This window comes from Trichogramma pretiosum, unplaced genomic scaffold (genome assembly GCF_000599845.2).
Source record: "Trichogramma pretiosum strain Unisexual culture from Peru unplaced genomic scaffold, Tpre_2.0 scaffold20, whole genome shotgun sequence".
NCBI classification, from domain to species: domain Eukaryota; kingdom Metazoa; phylum Arthropoda; class Insecta; order Hymenoptera; family Trichogrammatidae; genus Trichogramma; species Trichogramma pretiosum.
The window spans coordinates 2,363,566-2,388,545 of record NW_019641696.1 but is presented as its reverse complement, the minus strand read 5'-3'; the positions used below and the strand labels follow the sequence as shown (position 1 = coordinate 2,388,545).

Below are 24,980 nucleotides of genomic sequence, written 5' to 3'. Positions count from 1 at the left end.
TTTATATTTATAATAATGATTCATTTTTACTATTAGACATTAAGTATTGCGTCGCTCATTACGGTCGGTGTAAAATTCGATCATCAATTAGAAAGAGGGAACTAGCTCATCCCCACGCAAATGAGACACACGCGACAATAGAAATTTATGCCGCAGCGCGGTAGACTCTTACCTGTATACGCGTATCAGTAAAAGCCTCACTGTCAAAAGTGAAAAATTTCAAGGTTCTTTGGCCCCTCGATACGCGCCGCGCCACAGCACGCGTTTAATTATCAGCTGTGTAGCGCCGCCGCAGCTCGAGCTACCGCGCCGAGCCGTATGATTTACCGACTGATTACGGCAGCGCCGGTAAAAAGCTGCGCCAGAGCGTATTACGTACAGATATGTATATACACACAAAGCACATATCCATTATATGCTTTTATATGTACAGAGGGAGGCAATTTCGATATGCACGAGAGAGAAGAGGGTACGGTAAATTTATAGAGCTCGACTGCGCGGACGATGCAGTTGCGGCGCGACTAGTGCCAAGGAAAGAGAAAGAGAGAGAGAAAGTGCAGAGTTGAAAAAGCGAGAGCTATATAACAGGGGGCTGTTGCATATTACATGTTTGTTGAATGAAAGCCATGGTACGCGTCATTGATGATGACGAGGGTCATCGAACACGACTGACGCTGGACTTTGAGACACGAGCTTTGAATATACTTATGAAATATAGTCCCTCCCCTGCCTGTTTTAGTGCAACTATGCGCTTAAAACTGAGAGTTTAGCTGTGTACGGACGAAAAATATACAGAGAGTAAGAGCCATTGACGTTCGAGTATATTAGCTTATGCAGCATACCGAGAATCTATTGATTACAATGTGAGGTTGTTATGATGTTCGCACGCATCGCGTCAATACGGAAGCCAGAGGTTACTCGTATTTTCCGGCAATCTCACATCGAGAGCTTTTCAAAGCAATAAGTACGTTTTTGGATACGTCTAAACGAAATCCTGCCCGTACATTTCTACGGGTGGCGCACCACGGCAGTGCGTACAAATCCGACAATGCCGCAGTATAACCTTTCCTTTTTTTATTTGTCTAATTGCGTCGAGTGCATATAGAGAGTGTGTATGCAATCCAACACACACACACACACATACATGGTATTCACAAGTCACAGAGCCGCATGGGTGTACAACGGGCGCCACTGCCGCGCCGCGTGTAGGATATTGCATATATCGGCGGCATTCGCGTGTCGAGCGCCCCGATAATGCTCCGATAGAAAAAAAAGTCAACAGCAGCTAGAACTCTATGAGAGAGCTCTGAGCGCGCGACACACCCACCGGATGCATTTTATATATATTCGATTCTCATGCGCGCGGCTATGCGCGGCTTATAAACATATATATATGACGAATAATATCGTATGTTATGCGTTTGTTGCGCGCTTACAGAGCTGTGTGACGTGTCATCGGCCTACATGCTTGCGAGCGCGACACATACGCACACGTGAAAACGCGCGTCACATTTGTATCTATAGTCGTGACCTGCTTGTCGAGAGCCAAGCTCGATACGATATTTTTACATGTTTTATGCACGATACAACATCGACAATGGGACACGTCGATCGATATTGCGATTTCGACAAATTGTTCGAATTCGGACGATGTCTAGGTTTTCTCTTTGTTTCGGAATAATAACCGGCAACCATCGACTATTGTGACGAAATATATCGATTAAACTTAATAAAGCTTCCGAGCTTCCGAGCTTATAATCCCGCACCCGAAATGAAAATAATCTAAAAAGAGCACAACGCGCGCGCGTAATACGGGCGCGCAGATGCGACGAGTACTTCATCCGCGCGGTAATAATTTAAAGCTCGTATCGATTCGAGGCGTATATAGAAGAAAAAGACTTAAATGAAGCGCCAGACAGAGAGAGAATTGCGAGAACAAAAACAAAAAAAAACGAACGAGAGTGACAGAGTCTGTTCGCGCGCTCTCGTAGGATAGAATTTCCCAGAGGATAAAAGCCATACTATATACTCTCGGACGCGCTGTAGCTGTGGTGCGGTGGCCAGACAATTGAAACGAGATGTGTATGTACAGGAGTCGTGCGCGGATGCGCGCCTATGCGGACGACAATATTGGTCAGTTCGACCGTGAAAAATTTAGATTACGATTGAACGAGAAATGAAGGGAATGCGTTCATAGAAAAAGTCAATCAGTCAAAGAAATTTTTGGATTTCGTAGCAAAAAATTGTTGCGTCGAATTATTTTCAATTATATTTTACGTGAATATAGATTAATATCGTCGGTGCTTATAGTGTTTGGTGATGTGTTTTTCTTTACGGCATTTTACAAGTACGTTTTTTTTTTCATAGCACTACTTTTCATTTTGTTTTTTTTTTTTTCACAAGAACGATATATGTGTGAGAAAAGTATCGTAAGTAGAGAAAGAGTTGATCAAGCCCAGGATGAATACATTAAACCCGTGCTTCGACTTATAATATTGTTTTCATTTTACCACTTACATAGCTGCACCACTAGATACTAGACATCTAGCGGTGGATGCTAGCATAAATTTTGATTGAATTTTCAATAAATTTTCATTCCATTAAATTTCTTTTAGGAATTGTAATCGAATTTAAAATAAATTTTTATCATTTTGGCATTAAAAGTAATGTATATGATTGACTTTCCATGCATTTTTATGCAGTTAATGGAAAAGAACAAAAGAAAAACCACGTGGAACAGAAACGTCAAGCTATATTCAGAGCATCGGCATAAGGGAGCAGCGCTCCATCATGCTCAAACACAAACATCTCAGCGCACAAAGTCATCAAGTCACATTTAAACAAGGTCCTCATCTTATTGCAGACGCGCGGGCTTATGGTCGTCGGGCAATTAGTCCAAGTGCGCCGTACACGAAAGTTTGCGCGCGCTTAATAAAATTTGTCAGCGCGGCGCCTGTTCAATTTGTCTTTATTTTCGCGCTCCTGCGAGTGAGTCAGCAAAAGCAGCAGCAGCAGCAGCAGCAGTAACAACAGCCGCGGCAGTTTGTTAGATCATTGAATTCACATTTGTTTTGTTACACACGCGAGCTTTTTCGCAATTGAAAACTCGTTGTGTATATTGGCCTAGAGTGCACTTCTCAGCGGTTCTCTTGTTTTCTCTCTAGTTCGATAATGTATAATGTAGAATACTGGTTTTTCACGGTACTACACATAAAAGTGTGTGTGTGTGTGTGTGCTCGCGAGGGGGGTCACGGTTGATTGTGAAATGATCCGCTGCTCTGGCTCTCTTTGTGCTTTGTGCACCTATACGCACACACAAGCACACACTAAACGCGAGCAGTGCGCTTGAATTACAGGTATATTTGGCTATATACTGTGATAGATATGAAATTCAAGATTTATTACCGTAAATATATGCGTGTGTGTTTGTTCGTATATTCGATACATCGTAAATCGATTAGGTTATCGAATTGATATCGGCACAATAATGCGTGTACAAGCAACACACACACACACACACAGAGGGAAAGAGGGAGAAAGAAATAAGGTATTTACACGGAAAGTTATATGCTTGAGCAAATAGGGCCCCCCTATATGATATGTGTTATACGGTGCTTTAGAATTTTCAGCTCTCTATAGCTTCTTTTTTACATTTGTAAAAGCGGAAGATGCGTCTGCTTATAGATTAACTGCAAAAGCAATCTGCAGGTAATTTGGTTTCGTTTCGAGTTGAAAAATATCGCGAAAATCTAATTTTCAAATGTGCGCGCAATGATATTTGCAGATTTTTCACGAGCTGTTGAGAAACTGCTGCTCGCGGGGTTGGCCGAGCACAAAAATGTATATATATACATCGTGACACGTGCGAGGGCACTCGCAATTATCATGCCCAGGAAAACTTTCTCACACCTCTTATTGATTGCGCGCGAAGGCGCGAGAGTAATATAACGTTGCGGCAAGAACGAGAAGAGATACACCGAAAAAACATTCGACGCGCGCGGGCTAATCTATCCAATAATCGGCGTGTCGATCAAAGTATCCCCCGTAAAAATCGGATCTATCTCTCGCGCAATGGCGCAGCGCATTCTCTCTAAAACAATATTCGCGAGCGAACCTCTCTCGAAACTCATGCACGGCACACAACATTCGAGCTTGTTAAAGCCAATCGCGCGCCGTTGTGCTGTGTATTATACAGAGCTAATAATAAGCTCCTATAAGGCCGATTTTCCCTGACGGCAGCGGCAGCATCAGCACGTAGATATTCTTCACAGCCAATAAATCATCTCTCTCTTTCACGAGCTGCTGCTGCTGCTGCGAGCTTATGTTATACGAACGCAGTATAAGAGAGGCTGAATTCCGCGGATGCAAATACCCCAGCTGCTGCTGCACTTGACCTTTCTCTCCCACGACCGTGAATCACGTGCTTATGTGTATATAGGTATAGGATTATTACGCGCGCCCGGCCGATTTGCACTCTGAACAGCGGCAACAACGACGTCGACGACGAAAAGAAACGAAACGAGAGAATATAAAAATTGACTTTGGTACTACACAACAAAACTGCGCCGGCCAAGCTCCTCCGGCACTATTACTTTCTCTCGTTGCTGTTACTGCTGCTGCTGCTGCTGCTGCTGTTGTTATCGTTGTCGTTGTCGTTGTCGTTGCTGCTGCAGCCGTTGTATGCAATAAGGATCAGAGACCACATGCGCCTATGTGTGTATGTATGTGTGTGTGTATACGCGATCGAGCCGTGCGGCGTTGTTATAATGCGAAGAGGCCGCGCGCTGCTGCTCGTGACTTATTATCAGTATAACATTTTTAGGCTCGCGCGCGCACACGCACACACAGTGCAAAGAGTCGTTGTAAGCCACGCGCGAGCACGGCCGAAAGTAAAAGTTTATATTGTGTGAGGCTGCTGCTGCCGGTGTAAATTCGCAAGCTTTTTTAAAGCGCCAAGTGCAGTGCGGTATATGCATATAATAATATTCTCTTATAAGCCAAGAGAGGACGACTTTTGTACTTGTAACGCGTATTATATACTTGTGTGTATGTGTGCTTGTGTTACATACATTTTCGACTTGCGCGACTTCACTTTCTTCGGTTCTACGCGAGATCCTTTTGAAGAGTCGTCGTCGTCGTCGTCATCGCAATCGTCGCCGTATACACATTACACACATACAGTCGTTCGTCGTGACTTATTATCATATTTATGATTCGTTCTCGCTCGCGCTCAGTAGTAGTGGTCGTCGCAAAAGTGTGAGCAACTAGAGAGAGACGCACGATACTCACGAAAATACAATTGAAACCCATGGCGTGCAAGGTGTTGCTCGAGACTTTGCAAATTCGCGACCGAGAGAGAGAGAGAGAGAGAGATGCGTTTTGAGCTTGTAATATGACGTGTGTACTGTGTATGTGTATTATATATGTACTCGAGCTGCGCGAGCGAGGTCTCGAGAGAGAGATTATTTGAATAAGTAAAAGTGCACACACACGGTGTTATAGCCAGCTCTCGCGCAGTGTCTATTGTACCGCATGTATACTTACACACATAAACACACTCACACTATCGAGAAAAACAATTTTTCGATGCACACTACGCAGCTCGCACAAACACATACACGCGAGAGATGGTTATTTTTCATTTTCCAATGGAGCGAAAATTTATGCCTCGATAAATTTTGCTACCTATATAGTTGTGTAACTCATTTCGATTCATACGTTCGTTGCTGCTGCTGCTGCTGCACGAGCCAAAGGTCAAAGGCATTGAAAAATTCTCGTACGTATATAGCACGGGCGAGCTTCCTCGCGAGGGAGGTAGTAGCGCCGGACGTTCGTGCATTTTGAGTGCCATTCCTGAGTATGTCCGGGATTTAGCGCTTACATTCGATTGTACTAAATAAGTTCAGTATCGTACATAGTGGTTGTACTGGCTGAACGTCTTTAACGAAAAAAAAAAGAAATCCATGTGTGAGTATACGCAAGAGGCATGCATATCACTTTAAGAGTACGAGTATACTAATTATTTTTGAGACGAGGTAAAATTATACAAGAACTTAATTGAAAGCTTGACAACAAAACTTCATGATAAGATACCAGAAATAGATACCTTTGTAATTGTTAAATCATTACATATCAACCGAAGTAGAATTTTTCTGATGCGGGTTCAGGGGTGCGACATATATAATCGATGAGTCAACTATCCGAGCTAACTCATTAAACGGCTATTTAACAGCTCTTTTTTAAAAATGGCGATAATGCAAATATTTATATAATTGCATTAATTAGCCATCGGTAATATTCTACTTTTATTTCAAACGTAGAGTGGTAAAAAAACAAGGAACTTTAACACGAAGTAGCGTAATATGGAAAGTTAAACATCCCCTTTATTATTTTCATTTATTGTGCCAAGTATAGATACTATTCAATGTAATCATGAATTGTGCACATTAGGACCTTTAATTTTTCTCTTTCTTTAAACGCAATCGAGATGACGTATATCTGTATACACTCACGGTATCCTCCCACGCATGTGACTAAGTCTGTTGTATTCGTATATATGTATGGGTGCAAGGCTACCACAGAGAATAGAGAATATACATAATTCGATTTTCGAAGGTTTCCGAGCCAAGATACCTTGATTTCGTAATGCACACAGAAACAAACAACAGCTAGCGCATAGAGCTCGAAATACAACAATCGACGCGTATGTATGCAATTCATCGACGCGTTATACGTGTCAGGTTGTCGCGTTCGTGTGGCACACGCGTCAAAGATCGACTCGAATAAATAATTGTGACACTCGGTGCAGGCAATAAAAATTTTACCGCTGCTTTTTTTCCATCGTTCATTTCTTGTTCGCGGAAGCTCGAGAGCGAACGCGCGAGAAAGTTTCCAAACGAGAAACCTCGCGAAATCATTCCGACGCGTCGCGATTTTCAGAGATATGACGGACGCGTGGCGCATATATATGAGCGCGCCGCGCAACGCATATTGTGCACCTGATTTTTTGAACTCGAACAAAAAAGCAATTTGAAGGATTACGCCGAGCGAAGGCTAAATCGAATGTCAGAGTGCGGCGCGGCATTGTTGCGTCACACATCGAGGCGCATACGCCAAAATCAACCGACTGATTTAGAATAGTATACACTCCGGCAGTCGCAGAGTGATATGAAATGCAAAAATTGAGAGGAAAAAGAGGGATATTTTTTTTAAATTTTATTTTCGAGCCCGCAATGGCAGGTCGGGTGAATAATGCCCCCCGGATGTAGCTTAGCGCGCACAGAGTCGCGCCGCGCGTTGTATGGCATGCGAGCAGAGGCATATATAGACACCCGCACTCGCAGACTCGCAGGTTGTTGCATTTTATACTTTGTAGCTCGTAAAGTTCGGATAAGCACGCAGCGGCGTATACAGCAGTATAGTACTGTAGTAACCCCTGCGCCTATATAATGCACAGTGCGGCACACTGTATAACTGCGCGCGCGCCGGTGGTAAAAGTGAAATTGTACGAGAGAGCAAAGGTACAACACACGCCGCATCGTCACGTGTATTATAAATATAATACACACACATGCAGGACCTGCCTTTCACGCCGAGTATAATATTATATTTTTTCGTCCAGAACGACGCCTCTTTGCTGCTACTGCTGGTGCCGGTGCTGCTGCTGTCGTTACAGAGGGCAAAAAGATCGCGACATTGTTCGCGATTCGTTCTCTATCCTATACCATGCGAACTTTTTTTGTTTTTTGGACGGAGCGCAAAAAAGAGAGACAAGCAGAGCCAGAAAACTGTGTAGCATTGAGCCTGTGCTTTTTTCTTATAAAAAGTGAATATAATTTTTCAAGAATTGCCGAGAATTCCTTCAATGCATCGTTGCAGTTCACGAAAATTTTTCAACTGTATAAATAAAATACATGCAGTTTTGAGAATGCACAGCAGCGAAATCGCATACATTATTAATGATTACTCTTCGGCTCGGTTGCTGTACGCATTTTGACGCGCTCATTAATTAAGCGCGAAAGCTCAAGAATTCAACATCATGTGAACGACGTCAAGAAGAGGATATACAACTATGATTCTTCGAGAAAAACCAATAATTTTCTCTCGTGGCCAAAAAATCGAGATTAGAATTGCGCTCTATGCAAAGACCCGTAGAGCTCTCCCACTACTGCAAAATTAGCCCGTATGTGTCAAATTTTTTTTTTTTTATGGTTTAATAATAAGTCTTTATTTTGTCAATGGTTACAAATGCGTGCGCAGCACGACTTAGAATTGTACATATAATGATGGTAAAGCAGGCGCACATGTTTCCACTATTCCGTATACAAAATTGAAAAAGTTTAGCCTGGTTGTGGCTATTAATGTTTATAAAAAATAAAAGCATGATATGTCTTAATTCTAAAAGATATCTATACTTAATTTTAAATAAGCTAATAACAATAATTTATTCTAAGAGAAGAAAATTATTTACATTGTATAAACTAATTTATGGAGATTTGAATTTCCATGAATTTTTTTTTTAAATTTTAATCAAAATATTCAAACTTGAGTAAGTATTGAAAGTTTTATTAATTTTTGCATGGATAAAATTCAGGCAGTATCAGTTACTTTATTTTTAATTATTGATTTTAAATTAATTCTGCATTAAATTTGAGGTTCTTCATTGTACAATCTCATCGTCTCAAAATCGTAAATCCTACGTTCTTACGTGAGAAATACTCACTTAAAGCCCCAAAAACACTGATACATGTAACTTTGGTACGATTTGAAAATAATGTTGAAAAAATTCGGTCCTCAACTACTTCGTTTTCGTGGATCTTAGTCTTCTCTTTCGTGGATATAAGTAAAAGAAAAACAAAACGCGAGCTAGCCGCTTTAAGTGAAAAAAAATCTGTAAAAGCTGCCTGTCGCAAAGTGCATACGTGTACACAACTGCAGCAGCAGCAGCAGCAGCAGCAGCAATGGTTGGCAACATCGTCCTCCTCCTGGATATAGTCTTAGTCCTCGTCGTTGATATTTTGCGCTAAGCATTATAGCCTTTTAATAAAGTACTCGGGCGTTCAGTTTGTCGACTCGGGCTTTTTCATGCTAATGTAAGCAGCAGCAGCAACGCGAAGATATAAAGAAAGCAGCAGCAGCAACAACGGCAACGGCAGCAACGCTGGCTATAATAACAACTCGAGAGAGCGAGAGAGAGAGAGAGAGAGAGAGAATCTTAAAGGGAGGAGGGTATATTTCGCTATTTTATTACCCGAGCGCATATACGTATAAACTTCTCTTCTCTTTCTTACTCTCTTCGCATATACGTAGAAGTAAACTTCTATACATACGTGCCGCAAAACAGGCAGCGCGCGGCAACAACAATATTATGAAGTCGCGAGTAGGTACTGTAGTCCTCGACAGAGAGAACGACATACGCTACAATAATGCCCTCCGCGTGTGTTTCTCGAGCTCGGTATCGTGTGAATAAATACTCTGCACTGTGTGGCACTAATGTGCTTTGTGACAAGGAATCGAATGGGTATGCGACTGCTTGTCTTACACACGACTCGCGCGCGTGTTTGCGTTATTATGAACGGCGGCGGTGGACAAGTGTTATTTTACGAAAATGAACGTGTATTATTCGCGTTTAACTCGCGCGAGAGAGCATGGAGAGTCAAGAACACACACACGTGCCATATTCTTTCTGAAGTACTGAATAATAATAACACGACCTCTGACATTTTCCCAAAAATAACAAATAAATAAATTGAGCGTGTACGAGGCACAATTGTCGATGCTAATTTTCACATTAAACAACCATATCTCCGACGCAGGTCGTATAAGAGATTTCGTTTTTACTTTCACTGCGGAATTCGCCGCGATTTAGCGCAGTATCACGAGCGCCGGGCCGCGCTCTAATGTATTCAAGTCTACTACAAAAAAAAATCTATATCGAGATCGTCGGATCGGTATAAGTCGAGCTGCGCGCGTTTTACCGAGAATCTCCCGAGCCGCTGGTAACAATAATAGGATCGTTTCGTCGTCGTCGTGTCCCGTGTGTGTGTGTGTGTGTGTGTGTGCGCGCGCGCGCGAAAATGCTCGAAACATAACCGCGCAGCAGCAGCGATCCGTATGTGGGCATTTAATAATACGAGCAACAAAAAAGGGACAGGCGAAGGGTTGCTCTGCCTCCTTCGCCGCTTCAGAGCGTAAGTACAGCATTGTCGAAGCTATTTGTCATCTAGAGATATTTCGTTTGTGGCTTTTTCCCCTCCGCTCGAACTCGATTCGCGAGGCGGATAGTGTCTTCTTGTAGTGAGTGCACACAGCAGCTCGTGAGTTTGAGATTGTAGGAGCGCGCGAATAAATCTCGGTATATGCACGTATTATACTGCGTACTACTGCCACGTACGGACACATATATCCTAGTTTTCTTTTATTGGCCTTTTTCGTTTCTTAACGTTCGTATATTAAAGCAGCTTGAGTAGTTGTGGTACAGCCATTGTACGAACTCGAAGCTCGTGCACTGCGACTACTATATCACAACCCGATACATGCTATTCTTCTTCTATTAATCGCTGCTTATAAAGCTTCAAACAAAGAAAAAAATAAATGGTCCGGTTTTTTCTCTCTTCTCCGCGAGTGATTGAATTATAAAAAACGCCAAAAGAAAGAGAGGATACCTTTTAAATACCTACGTATCTCATTGTTCGAAGTCTCTACCTGCTGCTGCTGCGTATAACATGCATGCATATGCGTACTTAGAGCGTAAGAATGAACAATTATTATCCGACGATCTAAACATCGGTCGAATACACATATAATATGCGTCTCTAGCTCGAGCCGAGCTTGTAATATGACTTTTGTTGAGAGATGCATATGCGGCAAGAGCCGCGCAGATGCAGAATAGGCGAATGTGTAAATACTCACTTTCTACTCATATTGTTGTATTCTTTGAACATTTTACATGCTTATAAGTTCATTACATCCAGCACACTTACTTCAGACCAAAATGAATTTTTCATTTGACTTATAAAACTCATCTTACCTTGCCACTTGCAGATTTACTGATAAAAGTATTCGCCATCTAGTGGGGAAGGCTCGAAGTTGTACTATCGTATTTAAAATGGCAAAAACATCCGGAAAAATCACCAAAAACGAGCCAATTTTTATTGATGTATTTAAAAAATTTTCAAATGATCGTTTATTGGTTATTAAGTCATAATTAAGATTGAACAAATTTACGAAGAATGTACACGTGCGCTAGTTTATCTGGTAACAGTTCAAACAACCAATAAATTTTTGTGCCACTGGTAGCGCTCCTCTTGACATCGCTATTAGATACTTGAAGATAACGATAGAAGAAAACACTATTCGCACAAAAATCACATTCATATTTAGATTAAAATTTAAATTTTTTCATGAAAAAACCTGCAGGTTCATACGTATAGTCCATTGGCAAACATTTTTAACAAAAAGTAAATTCTATGAGTTATATTAGTCTAATCCTCTAATCCACAAATGATGAATCTACGGTAAGAACCAATTCAACTGAACATTTGCATTACATCATGTAGTTACTTTCTATTCACAAGCACTAGGTAAGTTCAATAAATGTGCATATAACTATTATACTTAATTTTAATACCCGCAGTAAATAAGCTACTGATGATTTAACTGCCTTAGTATTTTTTCCCCTTTTCCACGGATAATATTGTTTCAATTAAATACAATTTATTCCAATGCTACGATCGTCAAAAAAAAGACGATCGCAGAGTAAAACTTGAAAATTGAAAAGTAGACAAGTCGAACGGGTAGGTACGTAACTTCAGCCTAGTAGTCATGTATATATTTGCTACGATAAATCCATCAATTATCGCTGTCAATTTTTAATGACGATTGGTTTTATATTTTATTCTCGATCGGTTGCAAACTGGAAAAGTCGCTTGATACACAAATGCGACGAGCTCACTGTCAATTATAATATTGTAGTGAGCGTACTTGGGTGAGGCAATTCTCGAGTTCTTGCACTCACCTTTTGACACTCAGAGATGAACGCAGCGAAAAACTATATTCAAGAGTATTTATCGCAACCTTGACGTAATCCGCGCGTTACCTTCGAAGCTTTCTGATTTCCTCACACAGGAGACAATTTTAAAATATAATTCAAATTTTCCCAGTACTCTCGAAAAAATACGTCGAGCAGCACACGTACATCTACGATTGAGCTGTCCACGCGAGTGTAAAGAGATTTTTCTTCTTCTCCTTATACGGTTGTGTAACAAGCGCAACAAGCCGCGCGCGCGGCACTCGTTCTTCGCTAATTTCTCGCGACGGTGCGATTTGCGACTCGTTGACCAAACTCTCTTCTCTCCCATGTGCAATATATGCACTTAAACTCGAACAGACACACACATACACACACAGAAAGAGACAAGAGAGGTGACTCTGATTAATGACATAACGGACGACAATCGCTTTGTGTGTTTGCGTATATACCATATAATGTCGTTTCTGCCCGCATTTTTATCGCGTCTCGAGGCATTTAGTTTACAGGTCGCGGATATGTGTCTTTTCCGTTTCAATGTTAAAACGCATTACCGTTACCGAGGGATGTTCTGTTAAACGTAGAAGCAGCGACAACAGCTCTTGTAATATGGAGTGATTTAGAATGCATATACGGCCACAGTCATTAGAATCTACTTTTTCATTGCAGTGCTGTGTATTATTATTCGTATTTCGTGGCGTAATAACGGATCGAAAGGATCAATTTGAATATCGTCAAGGCTCATCAATTGTGAAATTTTGATGCAAATTTTTCGAAAATTGCTCTGACACAGTCTCTCTTTCTCTCCCTTTTGATTACTCCGAAATTGGAGCATCTGATATTGTACCAACTTCAACGGTACGGTACGTCGTGTACAGCTTGACAGCAGGGTCATCAGCTGGTATCGATTACGAAATTGCATATGCTGTACGAGAACAAAAAGTGCCCACTCTTCGAAAGCCCAAAAATTTTCCTCTTCGACGCGCGACACACGACAATGGCAAAACAAACTGTGTCGATCGCTCATTCGAAAACGTCGTTTCTTGTAACAATGCGCTCGAACCACCTCAACAGATCAAACTAACATTTCTGCTCGCGTCTCATCAGCGTGTACCAGTGTTTTTTTTTTCTGTACCTTTGAAGTCTTGTCTCCCTCGGAAAGCCTAGTTCGCGAAATGCTGCAATAAGAATAATCGACGATGCACACGGCTTCTCTCTGTCTCTCTCTCTCTCTCTCTCTCTCTCTCTCTGAAAAGAATATTAGGCAGGAAATCATTTTCGCATCACGACTGCATGTGTCAGTATTACTCGAATATAGTATAGTGAGTATAGTATATGGCGTTGGCGTCAACGCGACGCGCGCTACGGTGCAAGGCCAGCAGCAGCAGCGGTGCTAAAGTCTCTCCTCTACGTGTGCAGTCTTATATTATATATCCACACACTAAGGAGAAAGAGAAAGAAAACGTTTTGCAGCTCGTGACAACAGGAGTCTTAGTAGTAGTTGTAGTAGTATAGGCTTTTGAGCCGTATAGGATAGAGACAATGTGATATTTCCCCGTTTAGCCGTGGGATTCGGGTCACACGGGTGTGAGCGTGAAAGAAAAATGTAAGCATAGAAACGTATTGTGGGCTTATACGGTCTCTTTCAGTCATAATCTGCATACGATAAAATATCCATTTGCGAATATGTATATAATGCAAATGGTAGTAGTAGTAGTAGTCTCCTTCGTCAACAGGTCTGTCATGTAATCTCGCGCGCGCGGGCAATTCTATGTCGTTTAGCTATGGTCGCTTTGATGCAATACATATAAAATGTTTATACATAACAACGACGACAAAACAGAAAAAAAAGAAGAACTGGAATTGAGTCGTCTTGCTTAATGGCTCTGCTGTTGCTGCTGCTATATAGCATTCATTTGTAGAATTAGCTTTATGAAGGGTGCGGGTTGTCGATCTCTTACGCTTAGATCTGATAAGATGAGCAGTTTTATATGTATATTGCCAAGTTGATAGAGTGGCAATTAGTCAAGACATCGAGCAACACGACGTTCCAGCTGCTGCCGCTGCTGCTGCCATCGAATTATAAATGGCTACTGTCATTTGTTCCTTGTTTTATTGCTTTAGCTATTGAATATAGATACATCACGAAATGTCACTGACGCTTTTTTCTCTATTGAGTGCCAGACGTTCTCCGGCTGAAATCGATTAATTTTCAATTGAAAATGTCGGAATCGTCCAAGGGATCCTCGATTTTCTGGAAAATGAAAATGAAGGATGAATTGGCAGTTCGTAAATGGTGGAATAAATCGAGATTATTTCCTCACTTGAATCATTCGTAATACTGCGTCTACGTCTTTCTCTTTGTCGTATTCTTGTAAAAAAATTCAAAGATCAATACGATTTAAACTAAATTGCTTAAATTTAGATTTTTTGCCTAAAAATGTTTACCGCAATAAGGCTCCTCTCTACCGGCGAAAACTATCAACATTCCCAAGTATCCAGTTTTCGACGCCTCTATTCCCATTAGAGGACAATTGGCACACCGATGATTATTCCGAGCGTCATTAGCTGCTTTCAGAGCACTCTCGTACGAACCATCCCAGGGGTAGCTCAAAAACTTACAGTCCTTTTTGGTTATCAAATTAGCCATCGACTCGATAAAGTACTTGTGAGCCATTCCATGACTGCACATCATCTTGGTCAATCCTGCAAGTGGATCTACGCGATTGAATCGAGAATGACATCCTCGTCTCTGGGCGACTCACATAGTTTCGGGACTTTGCAGGCCAGCTGATTGACACCGCTGTTGACGTAGAAGTCCACGTGACCCGCTCGCTCGCGCAGTCCCAGCGGCTCGACGCCGGCTACCCTCTTGCCGGTCTGCGTGTGAATCACGTCGACGAACTCGGCGTCCTCCTTGTCGAGCCGCAGGCTCAGATGGACGCCCTTGAAGCAGGGCTGGGCCGGATCCAGACCCGTGATCCTCTTCACCGTGAAGTAATTGTGACTCTTGAGCAGGTGGGCGGTTATGCCGCTCATCTGGGCGCCCAAGCTGTGACCGATGAAGTGCAGCTGATTCCAGCGATGCTTGCCCGGCTGACCTTTCAGCTTGGCTTTCAACAGATAGAGGAAACTTTCGCGCGGTGGCCAAGGTTAATTTTTCGCCGGGCACAGAATATGCTGCAGAAGTCGAGAGAAAACTTACTGAAGAATGCGCCTGGCTACGATTTCGAGATTTCGCGCGGCGTTAACGTAGTTTTTGAGGTGGCTGCTGTCGCTCCAATCGACTATTATGACATTTCGCTTTTTCTATAATGCAATAAAATGCACTCGCGTAAAGCCTTTGAGCCCGCTGATCAACGAGCGTCGAAAAATTACTCACGACAGCCAACAGATGCTCCTTCATGTTTATGACCCAAGAAACCGAGCCCGCCGATTTGTAGCCATGAATGATGATGACCGTTTTTCTCGTCGGATCGAACGAGCTGCTATTGAAAGCGCCCAATTCCGGCCAGTCGTTCGAGAGAATCTTCACCGCGTGTCTGTGATTGTTCGACGCGATCCAAAAGTCGACCATACGATTGATGGGCTCGTTGGTGCTGGTCTGCAGCAAAATTTTTCCAACCATCGAGCTGACCGTTATATCCGAGCAATGAATGCGAGGATGCCCCGGGTCGTCAGTTTCTTCCGGCGGGTGTATCACGTGACAGTGAGTCGAAAAAATTATGGCGAAAATACACAAAGCGAACAGCAGCAACATTTTCGCACTAATTTTCTTCATTTTTCTAATACGAGAATGAGGAAGTAACTTGAACGACAGCTCGCTGTTATCTATCGTCGACTTAAAATCGAATCACGATGCAACGACTTGCTAAATGACGCACGTTAGCGCGTGCACGCCGTTAAAACTGTGCAACGCGATAAAAAATTTTCCAACCCAAACGACTAATAAAAAATCGCGATAAATCCATATTCTTTTATTCAGCCACACATCTATGTATACTGAAAGCATATCACACACATGCACACTTACGCGGCGATCACCTTATCGGATCAGTGTCCGCGTCTTATGGGCGCGCGAGCACATGGTATACTGCACGGCAATGCGATTAATATAGGCCTGAGGGACAGTGAGTGAACCCATATACGCGATCGCTTCGAGTTAATAAGGGTCTCTCTCGTTCTCTTCCTCGTGTATATACATATTCTCTCGTGTGTGCAGCGGTCACGTTCGTGCGCAGAGCAGTCCTACAATAGTAACGGAAAAACGAACTGGAGGATCTCTCTCTCTCTCTTTCTATGCGGTATTTCTGCTGCCGCCGCCGCGGCCGTAGCTGATGTTGCTGCCACGATGACCCAGTGAAACACAAGTCGATGTGCGCAGCCGTTAAAGCGATCCTTATTTTTTTTCATCCGCCGCTCATTCTCTTTCTTTTAGAAAATTTATTGCCCGCTGCAGTTAACAACGAAGGAGTGAAAGTTATACGCGGATTATTATAGGCTTTGAGAGCTGCACACACTCGCGCGCACACACACGTATATTATAAAAGAGCTACATTTTATTTGAGGTTTACCTATGTACTAATGGGCCAGAAACTTCAAATTATTTCTCATACAATACTTGCCATTATGGTCTGTGTCTAAGCCCAAGACAGAAGTTTAATATTAGGTGATAAAGCCAATGCAACAATCAGACTTTTAATACGCCAGACAAGGTGCACTTATCATTTCTACAAAATTACGCTTAATAAAATGAAAGACAATTATGATACATACTCAACGCTTTAACGATATGCTTTAAAGTAGCTTTTACGCTCGTACGACTTCCAGCATAAGCATTAATCGCGACTTGGAAAAATATTGATCGTTATGGGACTTTGGAATAAGTTGAAAACCAACACGTTATTACATGGGAAAATAAGATTTCAATTCTATGCGCTATTGAAAAAAAAACTCTAATTTAATGTAGATTTAATGTAAAATCAGACATTTTAAATAAGTAATACTGAATTTATTTAAAGTAGTTTTACATAAAACATTTGTTCAAAATGAATGTATCGGTATTGATTACTGGTTTAATTTAAAAAGAAACCATCAAATACACACATTTTTGAAAAGAATTAAAATTTTTTTTGTATATTTTGATTGAAAATTAAAGCATTAACACTGATTAATTTTTTGAATTAAATGACCAAAAAATTTATGAAAATTAAATTATAATTGAAGCTAGCTTTCACCACTAGATGGCGAGTGCTTTTATTTGTAAATCTGCAAGGAGTAAAGTCAAATTATTCGTATATAAGTTTTGTGGTTGGCGATACCAAAATCATTGTCTATGTAGAATGATATACTAAGTAAACATAGTATTAAAAAATCAAATGTACTCGATTGAATTTCATCAAAATAATTTTCAAATCATGTAAACTTATATCAGTTATTTTTCGGAAATTTACACGTGCACCGAAAATATCGGTCCGATTGATCTGCGCGCGAGGACAAATGGGAACCTCGGGTCGCGCACAAAAACGATGCCGCGCGCGCGATAAGGATCTCGAGGGCATTTTACGGCAGCTCTATACAAATATCGCACACGCTCAACTTTTACGGCCTTTTGTCCACACACAACACACCAACGACAAGGTCGGCCTTTTCAAAGGCTCCAAATCGAAGAGCTGACGAGTGTATTTACGCCAAAGGCCTCTTTTGTTTAGATATATTTTACGAGGCAGGCGCCGATAAGGTTATAAACGAGTAGTTTGAAAAAAAAAATATCGAAAATTTCTCTCCGCGAATAGATCGATTCCGCTAATACCGCAGCGCGCGTGTCGTGGATGTCGAAAAAATTAGAAAACTTTTTTAATAAGACGCGCGCGGGGTATTGTAATAAAAAAAGCATCGTGAGTTATGGCAAATTGATGATTATCCGCCAATCACGTAGTTTTCCTATGCGTAATTTATGCCGGCTGATAATAAAACTACGTGTTCCCAGCGGCACGCGCGCATCGAAGCTTCATCATTTCACAAAACCGCTAGCTCATTCCGTAATGTACGTTTGAAGCCGTAAATTGCACACGGGGATTTACAACGGATTCGATCGGGGCATATCGATTTTCACGCCACGAGCATTAAAGCACACACCACATACGTGTCAGCCGAAAAGTTCTTGCAGCGGCGCTTTTCCTTTTATATCGCGCGCGCGCGGGGTGCGGAGCTGTGCTGCGCTATGAACCGCAGCGGATCATCGTTCAAGTGTACGTACATACACGTGTGTGTGCCGATGGAACTCGCGATGATGCAGCTTTCGACGCGCAGCGTGCCCACGTACGTGTATTTATAATATTCCGCTGCCAAATACTCGACAAATGAAAGTCGCGCGAACGTTTAGTTGTAGTATATTTGCTATACGGCGAGAGAGAAAGAGAGAGAGATAGAGACGGATTCGAGATATTAACTGTACAAGCTCCGAATATATATGTGTACGAGTTATAATATGTATATAATGATGATATCAGCTGCGAAAAAGCTAATAATTTCAACGAGAGGAATATTATATATCTGCAGATGTATATCCTCGCGGGTACATTTAAACTGCGCTGCGGCGCTGCGGGAGGGAAACGCAGCTGTGCATAGGCGCGCACTTTCCGCTCGAGCTTTTAGCGAGGAAACAAGCGATTCGACATAACACACGTATAAGTCGATACTATCGGCGTGTAGCGCCGAATGAATACGTACGTACACACGCACACACAGTCGCAGCATAGAAATCGAAATCAAGGATGGAACTCGCGATACACGTGTTAGTGTTCGTACGTACAGCATGTTTTACAGGATTATAAGCGCGCGCGGGGCTTATGATTTCCGCGCGAGTTGTACGTTGTTATATCTAGGGTCCTTTGTTGGCTATATTACTGTCGTGTAACAGTGCGCAATTCGATGGGCGTGAAAAGGTGAAAACCCTTTTCCTGTCGCGTGTGACTACTTTTTTTTTTATGAAGCGCAGAGAAAACACGAAATTCCGACGCGACAAGCTCGTTTGATCGATGAAGCGAAATTCAAAAATAGACAATTATTACGATCCGTCGCTCTTGTATAATAACGAATAACACTTTGTGGAAAATGAAGTTTGGTCCGAGGAATGGGTAAACAGCCCCCCCAAGAGTTGGCATCATCATCTGATGGCTCGCGAACAATTGACAAATGCCAAGCGGTACAACTACTACTGCGCGCGATGACGCTCCAGCGTCATTAATTACACGCGCTCCTCTCGGAAACACGAGCCTCTCCTCGTGCGCATCTCATCTCGCTCTCTCTCTCTCTCTCGCGATTCAAATATATACTTGTATTATACGCAGTGCGGTCGCCACGAGGATCACGATCTTCTCTCCCCGACAAAAGCAGCTACCTCCACGAATACCTCGAGACGTCCCTTTATCACTTTCTCCCTCGTCGCTGCTGCTGCTGCTGCTGCTGCTGCTGCTGTTGCTGCGCTTCTTTTTTTTTTGTATATTCATAAAACAAGAGACATAACGCGCGCACATGAACTCACATACACAGTCCTTCTAGCGAAATGTTATGTTTCATTGTTGAGTTAATATAATACCATTATTATGAGTGGCCCAGTATAAACTGTAAAAGTCAAAACGTTAACCATGTGGCAAAGACATTGGGATAAATACGCCGCGGCGGTGACGATGCTGCTCTGGCGGATTTTTGCTGCTCGTCCGCATATTATAATAATGTTTGAGAGAGTACGAACGGCTGAACTGATCCTAAGAACAATCATCTCGTGTGTTTGTAGCTCGCTATAATACATCGTGTACATTATGCATATAGTTGGGCTTTGACATTGTGTACTGACTCGTGATCGTTTGATGGGTATATTCAAAGAGATACTGTCCGTATGACCGAGATTCGACGGTGTGCTCCCTTTACTTTCGATATATAAAAACTCGAGATACATAACTTATGGGTCGAATTGTCTTGAAAACTAGCCATGCTCGAAATCGAAAATTTTATTTCAAAACGAGTCCGCGTGACTGCTTGTATCCCCTCGTAACGATTTACTATATGTAAGAAATAGCGAAAGGTCCCCTGAAAACGCGCAATTAATTAAGTACCCCGGGTATGTATTCATTGTCAAGGCTAATGTAGAAAATGATAAACGAGCGTTTGTCGTATTCTAGACTGCTCCACGCCACGGTACAAGTTGAGCGAAGAGACTTGTGCATTATATACTGTATACAGCAGTAGCAGCAGCAGGAGCAACTAGCATAATAATGCAACAATCCAGTGCACACATATACACATTGTATACTCGTACATGTAAATACATTATATATACTACATACGAAAATTTCTCCATCTCGTCTCTCTCTCTCTCTCTCTCTCTCTCTCGTATATCGTGAGGCGCGACTGGAATATAAGGAAATATCGCATCCGAAGGATCTCCATCGTCTCTCTCGTCCCCCCGCATGTATTTGATTTATCGAAACTCGATTTATTGCGGAGCGCGACTCAATTTTTCTGAGCTGCGCCTCCTGTATGTATATAAGTATCTCGAAGTGGACTGTGCCTACGTCATCTAATGGTATCGCCCTTTTTTTTATCAAGACATACAAGACATCCACCAACGAGTCTCTCGCTCTTTACGATTCATTTACATCTCTCGGATCCGTTTGCTCGATTGGATCCGTCGCCTTGCGTCGATGAATCAGGCACGGAAAATGAGGGTAAACTTATCAGAGAAAGAGAGAGAGAGAGAGAGAGAGAGAGAGAGAGAGAGAGAGAGAGAGAGAGAACGACAACGAAGGGTGTTTCTCGCTCGATGTGACGAGGTAAATACATTTTTACGTATTTCCCCACCGACACTGTACACTACAAATTGTGCGATCTGTTTCTTTTGACTTCGGGAGAGAGAGAGAGTCTGGAGCTTCCTTTTCGCTTGCGAAGACTTTATATTGACGATGATGAATTTAAGACGAGAGCGGTATAATAACATTGAGGGTGAGTGAGAATATAACTGTATCGATCAAGTGCAGGAATAAAAAGGAGCTAGAAATTGATTAATCGTACACTTTCAATTGCACGAATTCAGGGTTCTTCAGGGCTCTCTATCGCAATTAAAACTTTTTAAAGCCTAAGAATATAACAATTTACTCTCCAGCTCGTAATTATATCGCTTAATTTCGAGATAATTTCCATAAATTATGTAAACTGCGATCCTATAAACTATAAAGCTCGAAGTCTCGTTTTGCTAGCGAAACATAATAATAATCTAATTCATGGATTTTTCCTCTAATTCGATTCTAACGTTATAACTATTACTCAACTTCGCGAACTTAAAAAAAAAAAAACAAATGAACGCTTCAAAGTGTGTTATGAAATATTACATATACCTATAACCATAACACTGTATATATGTGGTTCGCTCGAGGACTCGTGCCTCGTACGTATATATATACAGCATATATCTATACAAAAGTCATCATAGAGCGCGGCGAGCGCTGTTCGTCATTAAGACTGTGAATTGCGATAAGCCCGGAGCCTGCTGTTATATGTATATACACGCGGAGAAAGAACACAAGAGGACCGACGCGTGCGAACGAGTTCCTTCTAGATCCTTTTTTATTTCTCTTTCTTTTTTTTTATTTCCACAAGGTACAAGAGTAAAGGCGCTCGAGACTAGCGCCTGCTCGGCTCATATATGTATATACCTTCGAGCTTCGTTACATATACACACATACACATTATACCGTAAGACGCTGTGTGTATAATATAAACACAGAGAGCAGCGCCGAACAGCTGAGACACCGTCACTTTCTCCCGAGTGCCGCGCGAGATTCTTGTCGGGGCGCCTCTGTGATACAATATATATAAAACGTTTCCCTCCCCCTCGAATTGCCTCGGCTATCATTTCGTATGTACGTACGTTCGCCGACGTCAATATTATAAACGGAGCGAGCTCGATGAATTGCAAAAATTCTGCACGCCAATAGGTCGTTTGTTTGGTCAACTTCGATCGCGGCGAGGCGATGGAATAATGAATCTCTCGTGCGGTCATGTGCTCAAGGTACAACGATTGTTTACATGATCCGAGACATTTCTTATGTGTATACTCGTATTATAAATGTGTCATTGACGTGTGGCATCGACGTAGAAGATGATGTATTATCGAGAATGAACAATATAATGATAAATTTATTCGCTCAATGAATTATTTTGTTTAACGTTTATCTCACTTGTGCTTTCTAATTACCCGAAAATTTGCCTGCGAAAACATCACGCGCGCCCCCCCTGGCTGGAGAAACACGAGATTCAATTTAGAAAATGTATGTGACTAGGTCGCATGATGAATGCGAAACATCATTGCCAATTCTCGAAATGATCGCTATCCGTCAGTCGTACTTGACGCTCGTGTACATACATACGCGTACGTCACTGTCGTCTATATACCACGGGTGGCATCCCATTCTCGGCGCGATAGACACTCGGAGCGACCACTGCACATTTTATATCGTATACAATGTATCGTTTATTTGCACCACATGTAATACAAGGTAATCTCGTCTATACAGCTTGATTATAACAACGGGGATCGTCATTTTTCACCCGAGCTTATGAAGCACGAGGTTTAAGCTCGAGTGTAAGCCTTTTGTGCGACTTTCTAAAAAATAAAAGGCAGACGATGGTGAATTTCCTTTTGATAAATATGCGCTGAGAGAAATTCATATACACCTGTGCAGTTGAAATTATAATAACTCGTGCGGCAACAATATATAAACGTTCGATTTAAAATCAGATGTGCATTAGCTTTAGCAATGTCGTAAAGAGAAAGAAAAAAAGCCATGCAAATATCCGGCAGTAGGCATAAATATATGTGTTCCGAAATGCTCTTTATGGCTCGATCGCGGCCGGTCCGCTTTATAAATACCGCTAATCGTCGCCACTCACTCGCATCAATACGAAGTTCGATTAAAAATAATACGGCATCAGCGCATGCATACAGATAGTTTGCTCTCTCTCTCTCGCGCGGTGCAGCCCACATCAGGCCTCCGCATCGACTTTTATTATATCCCGCCTCGCCCGCGCGTATACGTATAGATAAAAATGCAGCAAACCTCCTATGTACTCGGTACTGCTCTCGAGTGGCAATATCGCGAGGGATTACAATCGCTATGCGACGACGACGATATGGCGCGCGCGTTCGATTTCACTGACTGACGCGGGCAGGCGAGGGGGGGACCCTCCAACGTATAGTACTCTGCACAGCGCACAGACTCATCGCTTTAAACGCGGAAGGCATTAAGGTGACGGCTACTACCACTACTACTAGCACTGCGGCGCCCATATAATATGCATGCCTATATGGCGAAACGGGTGTGGTCATGATGAAGGGCATCGCTGCTGCTGCTGCTGCTGCTGCTGCTCTTGTCGCCGCTCCGACTACTATGTACTATATATGCTCTTTTCATTACACGTCCATCTATTTCTAGATTAGTCCACCGCTGCATACGTGCGTATATATATTATCGCGCCGTAACCACTGGTTTTTCATTTGCTAAGTGGTTTGCGCCGCTTCTCGATTGAATGAGCTAGCTCCGGACTCTTTTATTGCTCTCGCGCCTTTATATTTGTCGTAAAAAATTTTATTTCATTTTCTTTGCATATTCGAAGCATATTTTATCGCGCTAAGGAGTAAACGCGTAGCCAACAAATTGTATGCTTCTTTGCGGTATATAGACGACATCAGTCGAACTCGAATCTAGCTAAACCACTTTTCCAGCTGGAAATCGCGCTAGCCGACAAACAATGCCGAGATTTATAACGAGTTAACCGGAGGGCTATAGCGGCGATAAATTGATATACCTGATTAATCCCCGACGATAAGTGAAGATTCGTATAGATATTCGACGGAGTTCGCATCCGTGGGCCATGTCGTTAAATTGTACAACCCGAAAGTTCGAATTCGTAGAATTAAAAAAATTCGTGTACTCGAGCACGATCTTATAACGATTGTGAAAGTGTAGCTTCAAGCTGATCGCGCAACTACAATAGCTGCAGCACATCGATTGAACTTATCAAATATGAGCAATAGATTTTATAATAACCTTGATACTCTTCTGGCATATCGATTGCTTTAAGCGTATGAGTAGCTTTGTAATTAATGATAATTTATCGGTGAACGCGAAAAAAAAGCTTTAGAAAAATATCGTGTCAAGAGATCGCGTGTGCATGTACTCAAAAGTTTTTCGTTAAAATACACATTATAAGTTCTCTTGCGTAACGAAAACTCCCCAGCTCGACTTTCCACTCGCTTTTGCGAGAGCTTTTCTAGCTCGAAAAATCGAGGGAAAAATTCGCGGGCTATTATTCTCAAGCTCGAGGGAGAATTGTGTGTGTGTATGTTAATCAAAACTTCCTTGATTTGTAAAAGCATTGTCGATTACGGCATGGCCGGTACACATATGTGTACGCGCATAATGTGTACTTATACCATATAGAAACAACAGGAAGAAGAAAACCGTAGCGTATAGACACAACAGAGTCGACTGACAGGTAAACGCGGCAATTTTTTGACGTACATACACGTGCGCACACATGTTCTCGAAGCTTTGTATATAGTTGAAGGATTCCCTTTCATCGTGCCATTGTCATGCGTGTATATATACGCCTGTGCGCGCACACGCATGACGGGAAAATTTGCATTTCGGACGATATTATACGCTCGGCCGTAATCAATTGCGATCGCCGCAGCGAAAGTGATCTGCTGCAGCAGTAGTGAGTGCGTTTATATGCACGCGCGCGAACGCCGCAACGTTTTCCAAGTAAGAAGGAAGCGAGCTCGAGTTTTTCTATATAAATGCACACACAGCCGAGAGACGTATGTATCGAGATCGAGCCGCGGATAGATATATATGTTTGTATAGGCCTTGATTTGCTTCGTTAAAAATGA

At 42.2% G+C, this 24,980-nt stretch overlaps 1 protein-coding gene across 1 annotated transcript; it reads right to left on the bottom strand.

Moving 5' to 3' along the window:
• Window positions 1–14,140: 14,140 nt before the first annotated feature.
• On the bottom strand, window positions 14,141–15,831 carry LOC106659408 (pancreatic triacylglycerol lipase-like). Its single transcript, XM_023462080.1, has 6 exons — window positions 15,411–15,831; window positions 15,234–15,337; window positions 14,794–15,161; window positions 14,477–14,746; window positions 14,353–14,399; window positions 14,141–14,282 (listed from the first exon to the last, which is right to left on the bottom strand). The coding sequence occupies exons 1-6, from the start codon at window positions 15,807–15,809 to the stop codon at window positions 14,241–14,243; spliced, it is 1,230 nt and encodes a 409-aa protein (XP_023317848.1). The 5' UTR covers window positions 15,810–15,831; the 3' UTR covers window positions 14,141–14,240.
• Between the last annotated feature and the right edge of the window lie 9,149 nt (window positions 15,832–24,980).

What these genes read in the sequence shown, in the direction of transcription:
- LOC106659408 (XM_023462080.1), bottom strand. Translation starts at nt 15,809, where the DNA reads ATGAAGAAAATTAGTGCGAAAATGTTGCTGCTGTTCGCTTTGTGTATT. An exon ending in GTAGCCAGGCGCATTCTTCA is followed by an intron (nt 15,162 to 15,233) that starts GTAAGTTTTCTC and finishes ACCGCGCGAAAG; the next exon opens with TTTCCTCTATCTGTTGAAAG. An exon ending in CAGTATTACGAATGATTCAA is followed by an intron (nt 14,283 to 14,352) that starts GTGAGGAAATAA and finishes TTCATTTTCCAG; the next exon opens with AAAATCGAGGATCCCTTGGA.